General features: G+C 49.7%; 1 protein-coding gene across 7 annotated transcripts in view; it reads right to left on the reverse strand.

Annotated features, from left to right (window-relative positions):
• Nucleotides 1-15,691, reverse strand: part of SLC4A11 (solute carrier family 4 member 11) — a 164,843-nt gene that overhangs the window by 50,299 nt on the left and 98,853 nt on the right. For all 7 annotated transcript variants that reach the window (XM_077301216.1, XM_077301215.1, XM_077301218.1 and 4 more), the window contains exons 5-6: nt 11,940-12,171; nt 9,646-9,727 (exon numbers count right to left, since the gene is read on the reverse strand). In XM_077301216.1, coding sequence (XP_077157331.1) covers nt 9,646-9,727; nt 11,940-12,171 — 314 coding nt within the window. The remainder of the gene's footprint in view (nt 1-9,645; nt 9,728-11,939; nt 12,172-15,691) is intronic.

Here is a 15,691-nt window from a genome sequence, read left to right on the forward strand (position 1 = left end):
TATGAGCTATGCCGTGCAGGGCCACCCAAGACGGACAGGTCATAGCTGAGAGCTCTGACAAAAGGTGATCCACTGGAGAAGGCAATGGCAAACCACTCCAGTATCTTTGCCATGAAAACTCTATGGACAGTTCCAATAGGCATAACGATATGACGCTGGAAGATGAGCCCCTCAGGTCGGAAGGTGTCCAACATGCTACTGGGGATGAGCAGACGGCTAGTACGAGTAGCGCCAGAATGAATGAAGCGGCTGGGCCAAAGCCGAAAGGACGCTCAGTTGTGGAAGTAACTGGTGGCGAAAAGACAGTCCGATGCTGTAAAGATTTTTATTCCATAGGAACCTGGAACGTCAGATCCATGAATCAAGGCAAGCTGGACGTGGTTAAACAAGAAATGAGAAGACTGAACATCGACATTTTAGGAATCAGTGAACTAAAATGGACAGGAATGGGTGAATTTAATTCAGATGACCATCAGGTATACTACTGTGGACAAGAATCTCGCAGAAGAAATGGAGTAGCCTTCATAATCAATAAGAGAGTAGGAAAAGCAGTCTTGGGATACAATCCCCAAAATGACAGAATGATCTCAGTTCGAATCCAAGGCAAACCATTCAACATCACAGTGATCACACAGTGATCCAGCCCCAACCACTGCTGCTGAAGAGGATGAAGTTGATCAGTTCTATGAAGCCCTACAACACCTTCTAGAAGCAACGCCCAAAAATGATGTGCTTATCATCATGGGGGATTGGAATGCTAAAGTAGGAAGCCAAAAGATAACCGGGATAACAGGCAAGTTTGGCCTTGGAGTACAAAATGAAGCAGGGCACAGGCTGGTAGAATTTTGTCAAGAGAATACAATGGTCATAGCAAACACTCTTTTCCAGCAACCCAAGAGACGACTCTACACATGGACATCACCAGACGGTCAACACAGAAATCAGATTGACTATGTGCTCTGCAGCCAAAGATGGAAAAGTTCTATCCAGTCAATAAAAACAAGACCAGGAGCTGATTGTGGTTCAGATCATGAGCTTCTTGTTGCAAAATTTAGGCTTAAATTGAAGAAAGTAGGGAAAAGCACTAGGCCACTCAGGTATGAACTAAATCATATCCCCGACGAATACACAGTGGAGGTGACAAATAGATTTAAGGAATTAGATCTGATAGACAGAGTGCCTGAAGAACTATGGACGGAGGTTCGCAACATTGTACAAGAGGTAGCAACTAAAACCATCCCAAAGAAAAAGAAATGCAAGAAATCAAAATGGCTGTCTGAGGAAGCTTTACAAATAGCTAAGGAGAGAAGGGAAGTGAAAGGCAAGGGAGAAAGAGAAAGATACACCCAATTGAATGCAGAATTCCAGAGAAAAGCTAGAAGAGATAAGAATGCCTTCTTAAATGAACAGTGCAAACAAATAGAAGAAAACAATAGAATGGGGAGGACCAGAGATCTTTTCAAGAAAATTGGAGATATGAAGAGAACGTTTCATGCAAAGATGGGTATGATAAGGGACCAAAATGGTAGGGACCTCACAGAAGCAGAAGAGATCAAACAAAGGTGGCAAAATTATACAGAAGAACTATACAAGAGCGAGCTTAACATCCCTGATGACCACAATGGGGTAGTTACTGACCTGGAGCCAGACATCCTGGAATGTGAAGTCAAATGGGCCTTAGGAAGTCTGAGCAACAATAAAGCTAGTGGTAGTGACAGCATTCCAGTTGAACTATTCAAAATCTTAAAGGACGATGCAGTAAAAGTGCTACACTCAATATGCCAGCAAATTTGGAAAACTCAGCAATGGCCACAGGATTGGAAAAGGTCAGTTTACATTCCAATCCCAAAGAAGGGCAATGCCAAAGAATGTTCAAACTACCGCACCATCGCACTAATTTCTCATGCTAGCAAAGTTATGCTCAAAATCCTACAAGCTAGGCTCCAGCAATATGTGGACCGAGAACTTCCAGAAGTACAGGCAGGATTTCGAAGAGGCAGAGGAACTAGAGATCAAATTGCCAACATACGCTGGATCATGGAGAAAGCTAGGGAGTACCAGAAGAACGTCTACTTCTGCTTCATTGACTATGCTAAAGCCTTTGATTGTGTGGAGCACAACAAATTGTGGCAAGTTCTTAAAGAGATGGGAATACCAGAGCATCTTATTTGTCTCTTGAGAAATTTATATGCAGGTCAAGAAGCAACAGTGAGAACTGAACATGGAATCACTGACTGGTTCAAAATTGAGAAAGGAGTTCGGCAAGGCTGTATACTGTCGCCTTGCCTATTTAACTTGTATGCAGAGCACATCATGAGAAATGCGGGATTAGAGGAGTCACAAATTGGGATCAAGATTGCAGGGAGAAATATCAACAACCTCAGATATGCAGATGATACCACTCTAATGGCAGAAAGCGAAGAGGAACTAAAGAGCCTGTTGATGCGGGTGAAGGAGGAGAGTGCAAAAGTTGGCTTGAAACTCAACATCAAGAAAACAAAGATCATGGCATCCGGCCCTCTCAATTCCTGGCAAATAGAAGGGGAAGAAATGGAGATAGTGACAGATTTTATTTTCCTGGGCTCCAAGATCACTGCAGATGGGGACTGCAGCAAAGAAATTAAAAGACGCTTGCTCCTGGGGAGGAAAGCTATGGCAAATCTAGACAGCATCCTAAAAAGCAGAGACATCACCCTGCCAACAAAAGTGCGCTTAGTCAAGGCTATGGTCTTCCCAGTTGCAATGTATGGCTGCGAAAGTTGGACCATAAGGAAGGCCGAGCGTCAAAGAATTGAGGCTTTTGAACTCTGGTGCTGGAGAAGACTCTTGCGAGTCCCTTGGACTGCAAGGCGAACAAACCAGTCAGTCCTAGAGGAGATCAGCCCTGACTGCTCTTTAGAAGGCCAGATCCTGAAGATGAAACTCAAATATTTTGGCCACCTCATGAGAAGGAAGGACTCCCTGGAGAAGAGCCTAATGCTGGGAGAGATTGAGGGCAAAAGAAGAAGGGGACGACAGAGAATGAGGTGGATGGATGGAGTCACTGAAGCAGTAGGTGCAAACTTAAATGGACTCCGGGGAATGGTAGAGGACAGGAAGGCCTGGAGGATCATTGTCCATGGGGTCGCGATGGGTCGGACACGACTTCGCACATAACAACAACAACAACATCATCTGGTCATGGAATTGGGGTCACTGTGGGTGGGCAGGTAGTTGGTGTATTTCCAGCATTCTGAAAGGGGGCTGACTAGATGACCCTGGGGGATCCCTTCCCACTCTAGGATTCTATGATGCTATGAAAATGCCTGGCTACCATTTCAGTTCAGCGCGACACATGCGAACGGCTTGCAGTCACCGTCTTCAGTTTGAGATAACGATGCAGCCCTATCTTGCAGGCAGGGTTGCCAGCCTCCAGGCAGAGCCTGGAGATCTACAATTCCATCTGGTCTCCGCCCGACACAGATCAGGTTCCCTGGAGAAAATGGCTGCTTTAGGAACGTTCAGCCTGGAGGAGAGAAGGTCCACGGAGGACAGGATGGCTCTCGTGAAGTCGCCAACCAGTTCCTCTGGAGGACCCACAACAGGGCATGGGGACCAAAGCCTTAACAAGAACATCATTGTGGACCCCGGTGGACTAATAAACCACTAGGCTGATCCAGCAGGGCTCTCCTGGTGTTCTCAGGAAGGCCTCGTCCTCTACGCCCTGCTGTTGGACCTCTGGAAGAAGTGGTTGGCCGCTGAACAACACAGGATGGATTAGAACAGGGGTAGTCAAACTGCGACCCTCCAGATGTCCATGGACTACAATTCCCATGAGCCCCAGCCAGCGAACGCTGGCAGGGGCTCATGGGAATTGTAGTCCATGGACATCTGGAGAGCTGCAGTTTGAGTGGTCTGATCTATCAGGGCTCTTCGGAGGTTCTTCCTAATATATCTGCTCAAGGGACTGCGGTGACATGATCCCTTATGGTGCAGGTGGCCTCCCCGCCCTGGAAAATCCAGCTCCTCTTAAATGACACCTCGCTGCCTTCCGAGGAGGCCCCCGTCCGATTGTCATTTGGAGGAGGGCAGGATGCTGTTTCTGCTGGCTGCAGAGGAGAGGACACGCAGTAATGGGTTTAAACTTCAAGTACAACGATACAGGCTTGATATCAGGAAAAAAAATTTCACAGTCAAGTAGTTCAGCAGTGGAATAGGCTGCCTAAGGAGGTGGTGAGCTCCCCCTCACTGGAAGTCTTCAAGCAAAGGTTGGATACACACTTTTCTTGGATGCTTTAGGATGCTTAGGGCTAATCCTGCGTTGAGCAGGGGGTTGGACTAGATGGCCTCTATGGACCCTTCCAACTCTATGATTCTGTGATTCTATGATTCATTAAGAGACCAGAGTGCGGATTCCGGGGCTCTGGGGGCAGGGACGCAGGTGCTAAAGGCATCGGGGAGAGAGAAGAGCGAAGGCAGGAAAACAACCTCCCATAAAACGAACGAGGGTCCGGTAACTCGAGCCAAACGCTTGGACGGATTCTCCGACAAAGAGTGAAATTCTTCCTGGCGGGGCGGCCTTTGCAACGGGAGACAACAATGAAGCGGTGACGTCCGCACTCCTCCTGCCAAAACGGTGTTCGGACGGGCGTCGAGACCCAACCTGCTTGAACCAGGAATCACAATCGTTTCTAAAAGGCTGCTTCCTGGCGCTGCGAGCAGAACAACAGCCTGTGCTCCAAATCCCCCTGTGTTATAGAATCACGGAGTGGGGAGGGGACATCCAGAGGCCATCCAGTCCAACCCCCTGCTCAATGCCGGATCGGCCTCAAGCTTCCCTGGAAACTGCCAGTGAGGGGGGGGGGGAACTCGCCACCTCCCGAGGAAGCCAGTTGCACCGATGAATGACTCTCCTTGTACAATAGCTGTTCCTAATATTCAGCAGGTGCCTTTCCACCTATAATTTCCACCACTACTGTGAGTCCCGTCCTCTGCCCTCCACTAAGCCTTTCAGGTCCTTCGAGAGAGAAATCCTGACACACACAGCACAGTGGGCGAGGATCGTTGACTTTAGGCGCTGCTTGAAGATGACTGTGAAATCTTTCTTATCCAGCACTTGATTACCCAGAATGCTCAGTGAACCAGCCATTGGCCAACCAGCTCTCCTGGAGGACCAACAACAGGCCAGAGAGACCAAGGCCTTCCCCCGATAAGAACTTTAGAAAAGCTCTTCTGGATCAGACCAGGCGTCCATCTAGTCCAGCATCCTGCCTCACACAGGGGCCAGCCAGTTCCTCTGGAGGACCAACAACAGGGCAGAGAGGTCAAGGCCTTCCCTTGAGAAGAACATCAGAAGAGCCCTGCTGGGTCAGACCAGGGAGGGTCCACCTTGTCCTGCCTCCTGGTTCACAGAGTGGCCAACCAGTTTCTCTAGACAGCCAACAACAGGGCATGGAGACCGAGGCCTTCCTAAGAACATCAGGAGAGCCCTGCTGGGTCTGACTGGGGGGGTCCATCTAGTCCAGCCTCCTGTCTCACACAGGGGCCAGCCAGTTCCTTGGGAGAGCCAACAACAGAGCAGAGAGGCTGAGATTTCTTGGATGTTGCCTCCTGGCCCTGGGATTCAGAGATTTGATTGCCTCTGAATGTGGAGGTGCTCTTAGTCAGACTGGGTAACCATTGGAAGACCAATCCTCAATCAATCTATCTAATCCCCCTCAAGGCTGTCTATGTCCGCGGCCAGCCCTACACTGGTTGGCAGAGAGTTCCACATTCTAATCACTCATTGGGTAAAGAACTATATTTATCTTTTGGTCCTTCCTGAACCTACTACCCATCAGCTTTGTTGGATTCCCTCCAGTTCTAATATTGTGAGAGAGGGAGGAACAGTTCTCCCTGACAACTTCCTCTGCCCTGTACACAGCCCTATAAGCCTCTATCACGTACCCACGTTAGTCTCTTTTCCAAACGGAGAAGTACCGAGTTCTTTTGGGCCTTGAACCATGCCAAGTTCCACCAGATTCAGCTCATAAACCTGAGGCAGAACGGAGGCTTTCCTATTTAAGAAAAATGGTTACCCATCTGAGGTACAGCAAGGAGAACAAGAGGAGCTGGGTTCAATTCCCCACTCCTCCTCTGCCATAAGCCTTCTGGGTGACCTTGGGTTAGTTGCAGTTCTCTCAGAGCTCTCTCAGCTCCACTTTCCTCACAGGGTGTCTAGTAACAGGGAGAGGAAGGGAAGGTGACTGTCATCCGCTTTGAGATTCCTTCGGTTACAGAAAAGCGGGGCATAAAAATGTACTCCTCTTCTTTGTCACAGTTAACCGAGCCCCCCCAAATACAGACCAGGCCTAGAACCGAGGTGGGAAATTACTCGGAAATTGCTTGCGGAGATAATTCCGCAAATTCAGGACCAAAGAGGGCAGGAGGTGTCACATGAAGACGAACGGGTTGCATTACGGCCTAACAGCCAACTTATCTGCTTCAAAACACGCCTGTTTTGCCAAGCGGCTCCCGTCTCCGGTTCGGGTGGCCCCGCATTGTGCTCAGGAATGCACCCCATTGTGGCCGGGCCCTGGTCGCCTCCCTTTCCCAGGTGGATCGCGTTCCTCGGAGAGGACAGTCGTAAGCCAAGGGGCAGAATCGCTGCTCCCGATCAGCTGGCCGTCTCCGCAGCTCAAAACCAAATCGGAATTTCTTAATAACTGCATCGGAAAGGGCCCCGTTTTTGCACTGGGCCACTGAATTTCGTGTTGAAAGCAAGTCCGTTCGGGACTGTCACGGTGGTCCTGTTTCAGTGCCAGACAGAGGAGGGACCGCTAGCCTCTAGAACAGGGGTAGTCAAACTGCGGCCCTCCAGATGTCCATGGACTACAATTCCCATGAGCCCCTGCCAGCAAATGCAGCCCGCCACGAGCTTCTTCCTATCCAACCCCCTCTGGGAAGGCGCTTGATGCAGACTGTACAGGGGGATGCACATGCACAGAAGTCTCGCCACGGTTTTCCCAAGAGGGACAGGCTCAACTAGCCGTCCACCAAGAAATGCATGTTGAGGAGGAGTGGGGAATCAAACCCAGCTCCCCATATTAGAAGCCACCACTCTGATAGCCAGCTTGGTGTCGCCATAAGGAGCGCGGCCTTCGAATTTGGTGAGCCATGTTTGATTCCCTGTTCCCCCTTATGCAGCCAGCTGGGTGACCTTGGGCTTGCCACATCACTGATAAAGCTGTTTTGACTGAGCAGGAATATCAGGGCTCTCTCAGCCTCACCCACCCCACAGGGTGTCTGTTGTGGGGAGAGGAAGGGAAAGGTGACTGGAAGCCACTTTGAGACTCCTTTGGGTAGAGAAAAGCGGCATATAAGAACCAACTCTTCTTCTTCTTCAGTAATCTCAGGCCTCTCTCAGCCTCACCCACCTCACAGGGTGTCTGTTGTGGGGAGAGGAAAGGGAAGGTGACTGGAAGCCCTTTGAGACTCCTTTGGGGAGAGAAAAGCGGCATATAAGAACCAACTCTTCTTCTTCTTCAGTAATCTCAGGGCTCTCTCAGCCTCACCCACCTCACAGGGTGTCTGTTGTGGGGAGAGGAAAGGGAAGGCGACTGTAAGCCACACTCACCCCCAATGAGATAATGAAGGAATGAATAAAGTTTGTGTTCTGGTACAGATGTAGAAGGTTTCTCTTTGCATAAGATTCCACAGCAACAGAATTCAACATTTTTTTCTGCTCTATTAAATATAATCTTCTCATTAACCACAGTGCTGGCCCCAAAAACCGTCCTCCGTTAATAACGGGGCATTATTTGCATTTTTAAACAGCAGAGCGGCATTCGCTCGGTGCGTCATTCACACAAGAGACGAGGGACAACACATGGCAAACGACAGGAGCTAACGCACAAATGTGCCCATTTCGGACTATTCTCCCCGTTAGTCAGGCCTTAAAAACACAGAGACGCTATTCCCTCTGACAACTGGAGCAGGCCTTAATAAAAAAAAAAAAATTGGCCGATTGTGCCCTATATTTATAGCCCTTTTAAGACAAAATTACACACTGTCCAAACTCACACGGCTATTAAAAGCTTCCCCCCCCCCCCCGCCACATACACACATACCACCACCAAATTATAAGATACGATTTTAAAAAGAAAAGTGCAGGAACAATTGTTGCAACAATTAACCCATCTACTTTTCCCCCCAAAAAACTCTCTATTAATTGATTCAAATGGGTAGCTGCGTTGGTCTGAAGTAGCACAATAAAATCAGAGTCCAGGGGCACCTTTAAGACCAACAAAGATTTATTCAGGGTGTGAGCTTTCGAGTGCAAGCACTCGAAAGCTCACACCCTGAATAAATCTTTGTTGGTCTTAAAGGTGCTACTGGACTCTGATTTTATTCTCTTTTAACTTTTATTATCTTTTAAAGCGATTTTATTCTCTTTTAAAAGTGCTACTGGACTCTGATTTTATTCTCTTTTAATTGGGCATACAAAAAGGATCGGGGAGGGGGGGGGGAGCCATACAGCAAGCTAACCCGTGGGGCTACCTGACATCGCTGGCTCGAAACGTATTTCTTGGGACTCGCTTTCAAGTGAACCAAGTATTACTCATCGGCTCTGAATTATTCAGACCTCCAGGCTGCCGCCCGCAGAAGGGAATCTGGAATTTATGGCGGCCCGCTGCATGCATTTAATTAATCTGAACGCTTGCTCCATACCCCCTATTTTGTAACCAAGCCGTGGGAGGACAGAGAAGCCCAGAAAGGTACATTACGAATCTTTCCTGCGAAACCTGCTAGAAAGGAAGTCAAACGGGGACAATGGCCTCTTTCCTTAATGTTGTCCATCTCTTTACACTTTGCCGGTTTTTCAGGCTCACTGATGGACTATCTGCCCGTTTCTCGGCGGCTAACTAATGGTCAACAAAAATTTACAACCAAAGACCCTGCAGAAGAGCTGTGTTTTAGGCCCTGCGGAATTGTGACGGCTCCATCAGGGCCTGCAGCTCTCCCAGGTGCTCATTCCACCAGGTTGGGGCCGGGATTGAAAAGGCCCTGGCCCGGGTCGAGGCCAGGCGTGCTTCTTTAGGGCCAGGGGCCTCCAAAAGATTCACACCTGCAGAGCCGGGGGCATTACTGTCTTTATTCCACACGAATTCTACCGACTGCCTTGTTCACAAAGCCGACCAATCCATGCCACCCACTGCCATCCATACGGACCCCCCCCCCCCCGCCCCTCCGGATTACTCCATTGGCCTGCATTTTAAATCACAGGAAAGAGACAAAACGTACAAATGAAATACATGCAACATAATTACATGGTGAAAACCTCCTAATACAGCAGTTTAAAGCAAGTTAAATCAGGAAAGAGGGTCTTGGGATGGGATGGCTCCCTGAGGTGCTAGGTTTCCTAGTGCAAGGCCTCCTTGTTCCTCCCTTAAAGGTTTTTGAGGATCACCATGAAGCACTCTCAGCCCGGAAAGAGCGAAAAGGATTAGCGATGGTCTGGGGTCGCCAACGATCTTTGCAAAAATAGCTCCTTCGAATTAGCATTTACTGGAGCCTCAATTGAAAACCTGTTGTCCCCTTAAGAAGCTTCCATGAGTGTGCGCAGAAAGCAGAATGGAGCTCCAAAGAGAATAGCTGCATGAACTGTCTACCTTGAGCTGTACTTACATGATACAGAGCCAGGACTGCTGATACTGAACCCCTGTGACGGTCGCTGTGACACCCTGAATTGTATCCGACAGGAGGTGAACTGTCCCAAAAAGGAAAGAAAGAGAAGTTTAAATTAGGCTGATCCTGCACTGAGCGTGGGTTGGACTAAATGACCTCCAGGTCCCCTTCCAACTCTAGGATTCTATGAAATGTGCTTAAGAATTAGGACTGTGTCACATGGCTTGCATACCAGCTAAAAAGATCTGGTAGGAGTAGAAGAAGAAGAAGAAGAAGAAGAAGAAGAAGAAGAAGAAGAAGAAGAAGAAGAAGAAGAAGAAGAAGAAGAAGAAGAAGAAGAAGAAGAAGAAGAAGAAGAAGAAGTGGTTCATTTGTGTCCTGCTTTTTGCTACCTGAAGGAGTCCCGCAGCAGCTTCCAATTGCCTTCCCTTCCTTTCCCCACAACAGGCCCCCAGGGAGGTAAGTGAGAGAGCTCTGAGAGAACTGGGACTGGCCCAAGGTCACATAGCTGACCTTCTGAGGAGGAAGAGCGGGGAAACGAATCCGGTTCTCCAGATTAGAAGCCGCTGCACATAACCACAACATCAAGCTGGCTCTCAGGGGATGGGGAAGACCTCGGGGCCAGGGACCTCGGGGAGCTGCTGACAGCCTGAGTAGACAAGCCTGGGGGTCTGACTCAGCAGAAGGCAGCTGCCCTGTCTAGACTCTTCACAAAGGGCCGTTTTGCTGTTGTGTCCTCTTCGCTGCAGAAGGACCAGCTCAGGAGATAAGAGGATGAAACAGACCCAATTGCTGATAAGAATCATCTCAGGCTTCAGATGTGGGAGAAAGTTTGGAATACATAAATAACCACAAGTGGGAACTTCTATTTCCTCTTCCCTTTCCCTGAAAGCCTCCACAGACCTCCCCCTTTCCTGACACTCTCCTTCTACTCCAATCGATTTTATCTGCCTTCCTGGATTCCCAAGCAGCCTCTGCCAAGGAAAACCAGGGCTCAGGTCTGAGGTGCCAGCTGCACCCCAATTCTGGCACGGAGATTTGTTGGGTGACCTTGGGCTGGGCACATGCTCCCTTGGGCTAATCCACTTCACAGGGTTGTTGTGAGGATTAAAAAATGGAGAAGGAATGAATATGGCAAGCCACTCTGGGTCTCCATTTGGGGAGATAAGTGGGGTATAAATGGTTGGCAGAGTTTTAATAAGCAAAGGGACAGCTCAGCGCCAGTTGTTGAAAGAAAAAAAAATAGCTTTACTGAGAAGAGAAACAATTATGTAAAGAGAGGGGGGAGCGAGAGAGTCCTAACAGTCTTGCTGACTGTCTGTATTCTTCTGGTGGCAATCAGGGAGGAAGTATACTCAAAGGAGCAGGAAATCTCCAGTTGGGCCAATCGGTAAACACAGGAGAAGATTACTGGAAAAACACCAGAAAGTTCCTAATCCAACTATGCTAAAATACACAGCTCCTCTGATGCCCCCTGCAGGTTGTTCTTCATATGATGTTGGACTATGCATGCTCTAGAGCAGCGGTTCTCCACCTTCCTAATGCCGTAACCCTTTAATACAGTTCCTCGTGTTGCGGGGACCCCCAACCATAAAATGATGCAAGGGTTCGTTCACAGAAATTAAACCCAAACTGATCAGTGACATGAAGATCCATTGCTCATGATTGCGTATAAATTGTTTTTTTCCGGGGTTTCTCAGTTCAGTTCTGCCTCTTGTCCCACCATGCCGATCTCGCTCTTTTCCACTGCTCCAGTTAGATGAATGTTCTATCGTGATCTACCCCGCAAGGCTGTTGTGTGGATGGCACACCCCCCCCGGCCAAGCTACTTGCCCTGCCGCGACCCCTGTGAAAGGGTCATTCGGCCCCCAAAAGTGTCCCGACCCCCAGGTTGCGAACCACTGCTATAGAGCTTGCATATTCTAGCATAAAAGAAGCAAGTAAGCAAGTCATAAAGGCAGGGAGGTGCAGAGCGCTGATTGGAATATTTAAAAAACCCTAGGTGCTCAAAAGCCTATTGGGAAGGGGGGGGGGCAGGGAGTTGTGATGTGTTTATCACAACTGGAAAGCAAAGGCATAAGGAGGATTAAAGCGAGAGGACGGGATCAGCCCTTGGAAGCGACTCCCTTAATCCCATCGGGGAAAAAAGCCAACTCAGTTATCTATAACGTGGTCATTTTTCAGACGTGCCCTTTATAGAGCGAGAGAAGATTTTCTGGAATCCCGGATTGTCGCCATGCAAGCTCTCCGTGAATCACAGCCAGTCGCACACATTAGGCCCGCGCGGCTCTTACCGTTCCCCTCCCTCGGGGCCCCTGAATCGGTGAATAAAGTGCTCATGATTTTGTCGAAATTGCAGCTCGGCTCCGTGTTGTCCGAATCTTCGGCGAAGTGTTTCAGCATCTCCCGCAGGACGTCGTCCAGGGAAGTTGCCGTCTCGTCCAAGATGATGCTGGCCCGGGCCAGGAAGCCGTCGAGGTCGCGGTGAGCTCGAACCTCCTCCTCGAAATTCTTTAATTTTAGGTACTGCGATGTGGGGAAGGGGGGAAAGGGAGATGGAAGTCAGCTCTTCAGCGCACTTCGACAAGATTCAGCGGCATGACGGAAGTAGCAGGCCATAGAAATCAGAAACTACAAACATCGATTGCACAGCCCTCTATAGTAGGGCTGCTGGACCTCCGGAGGAGGGGGAATTTCCCTCCGCCAGGTCCCGCTGTAGATCAGCTGGTCAGCGGCAGGACTTACCCAGAAAAAGAGTGAGGCCCAATCAATACTTTGATGATGTGCCTCCATCGCTTCTGATGACAGTGACATCAGGGTGACACTCTGGTATTTGGGCTAATGCTCTATGGTAGAAGCCAAATTTACCATAGAGTTTTTGCCCCAAATACCACAGCGCCGCTCTGGTGGTGCTTTGATATAACATCACTTTGGGTCATGTGAGACATGACACAGATGTGTTGCTGCCATATTGGCTGGGCCTCCCTCCCACTCCCAGTAAATCTCTCCGCATCCCCTACTAGAATCATAGAGTTGGAAGGGATCTCCTGGGTCATCTAGTCCAACCCCCTGCACTGTGCAGGACACTCACAGCCCTGTCACTCATCCACTGTTTCCCAACAATATTCTGCATGATTGCGCCACTTCTGGGTTTTTGAAGCCTGAAGAATGTTTCAGGGTTTTCTCGGTGGTAAAACAGTTGAGAAAGGCTAGCTTAGAATCAGAATTATAGAGTTGGAAGGGACCTCCAGGGTCATCTAGTCCAACCCCCTGCACCATACAGGACACTCCCAACTCTCTTACTCACCCGCTGTCCCCTGCCACCCCCTTGAGCCTTCCCAGAATCAGCCTCTCCGTCAGATGGCTCTCCAGACTCTGTTTAAAAATCTCCAGAAATGGAGAACCCACCACCTCCCAAGGAAGCCTGTTCCACTAAGGGACCTCCTACCCAACTATACAGTTATTCTAACATCGCAAATAAGGTTTCGGACTTCCCAGCCTTGAGCTATCGGTACTAAATGGGACCCGCGGAGGCATATACACACCCTAAACAAAACAGCAACTTTCCCATGTGTCCCTTTTACACTTCTATCTACCCAAACAGCCATATTTCTCTTAGCAAATCTCTCCCATTCCACAGCGAGCAGGGAGCGAAAAGAACGCCACTGAAAAATGTTTTCGTACTTCCTAATTGCTCCCAAGAAAACGCCGATTCTCCACACACATCCCTCTTTTCTGCAGCACAAGCAGAAGCTGTCAATATTTGAGCTCAGCGCCTGTCGACTGAGCTGATGTTCTACCGGGGAGATCCAGCTGCCCGCGGATCCCTGCTTTTTGCTGGCCAAAACCGACAGGAATCTTGGTCTTGCTCTGGTACAATAACAGGGCTGGGGGTTCAAATCCGGCCACCACTGTCAGGGTCACGCCAGCTGTGCTTGTGGACTGCCCTCCAACACTGCTTGCTTTACATGAGAGCGGCCACATTTGGGGTGTCAGGTTCTTGTCCACAAGGGTTTCAGGCAGCACGGTTAACACCGTGGTTTATCTGGCTGGCACAAATGTAGAGAGGCAGCTGTGGGATTAGTTAAGCCAGATGTTACCATGTTGAGTTGCATTTCCTCCTCTTCTTAAGCTCATGCAGGAAGAACCATGCAGGATCAGACCGATAGACCATCTAGTCCAGCCTCCTGTCTCACACAGGGGCCAACCAATTCCTCTGGAGGTCCAACATCATCTGACAGAGAGGCCATATGACAGAGAGGCTGATTCTGGGAAGGCTCAAGGGGGTGGCAGATGACAGTGGATGAGCGAGAGGGTTGGGAGTGTCCTGCATAGTGCAGGGGGTTGGACTAGATGACCCAGGAGGTCCCTTCCAACTCTATGATTCTAGGATTCTAAGAATGTAAAAAGAGCCCTGCTGGGTCAGACTGGTGGTCTCCATCTAGCCTTCTGTCTCGCACAATGACCAGCCAGATCCTTTGAAGACCCAACAACAGGACACAAAGACCTAAGGACATGGCCTCCTGGCACTGTGACTCAGAGGCTGAACATAGAGATTCCCTTTAGTCGCCATGTCTAGTAGCCACTGGTAGATCTGTCCTCCAGGAATCTGTCTAAGGCCCTTTGCCTGTGGCCCTCACTACATCAGGTGGCAGCGAATTCCGCATTTCAATGACTTCAATGTGGTTAAGAGCGATCTACTAGGAGGCCCGAGTTTGAATCCCCCTGGAAGCTCTCTTGGTGACCTTGGGCCAGTCACAGTCTCTCATCCTAATTTATCTCACAGGGTTGTTGTGAAGTAAAACGGAGAAGAGAATGACGTGAGCCAATCTGGGTTGCCATTTAGGACAAAAGGCATGGATGGATGGATGGATGGATGGATGGATGGATGGATGGATGGATGGATGGATGGATGGGTGGGTGGGTGGGTGGGTGGATGGGTTATTTACCAATGAATTCTCTCCCTTCCTCAAAGGCCACCTTCCCAGGGCTCCACCCCTACCCCACCCCTAGCTATTTCCCAACCCTAACCCTACGGTGTCAAGCGGGTTTGACCAAAGAGTTTTTGCCCTGTCTTAGCTCCCTTTTCCACAAACCAGGAAAGAAAGACACCGTCTTCTGGTATAGCTGCAAAAAATGGAGCTGGGACAGGCCAAGGAGCGTGAGAACCCCTTTGAAAAAGAGAAAGCTCCCCCTCCCCAAAGGGTGAGGCGGGAACCAGGGCGCTCTTCTGGCCAACCAACTCAAGGAAGCACCCCACGGGATCCTGCCCCTTCCTCACCCAGAGGTGCCCTTGCTGACCGCGGAAGGCAGAGCCCAGGGAGGAGTTAATGGGCAGTCGTAAACATCAAAAGGCCCCACTCCGTCCAGGACTCCGAACAGCATGGAAGCATTTTTGGCCGGCGAGATTAAAGCCCCGGAAAGGGCAGCTTTTCATGTGCCCGACTGGAAAACTGGCACCAGCCTCTGCAGAAACAGGAAATTGGACTTTCCTTTAAAATCTCTCGGAGGGCTGCAGCAAGCCGTAAATAATTATCTGCGTTTCGGCATGAGCCAGCCAGGATGGCTCTGAGGGCAAAGGAAGTGGTGTGCTTGCCGCCCCTGGAAGCGGAGACAGGGAAAGTGGGAAGAGCCATGCCGCTCAAAGCAGGGGAAAAACTGGCTAAAATTTAGCACCCGAGCGCTCCCTGGCCTCTTCTCTGCTCGAAGGCCCCCATTAAACTGTTAAGACTGCAGGACAGACTTTATTTATTTCACTTCATTTCCGCTCCGCCTTTCTCCACAATGGGATCGTTCTCTTCTCCTTTGCTTTCCCCTCACAACCACCTTGCGAGGTGGGTTGGGCTGTGAGTATGTGACCGGCACAAGGTCATCTCATGAGTTTTCACTCTATCCCAGGGAATCCCTGCTGGGGGACTGTGGACCCCTGGGGGTTTCCGGGAGCTCCAGAGGGGCCCGTGGCCTTTCCCCTCCTGCCTAGATGGACTTGGCCACAAGGCAGGGAACTGGCCGCGTCCACCTTGAGGGCTTGGTGGGTAGGCCGAGG

Source organism: Paroedura picta, chromosome 10, assembly GCF_049243985.1.
Source record: "Paroedura picta isolate Pp20150507F chromosome 10, Ppicta_v3.0, whole genome shotgun sequence".
NCBI lineage: Eukaryota > Metazoa > Chordata > Lepidosauria > Squamata > Gekkonidae > Paroedura > Paroedura picta.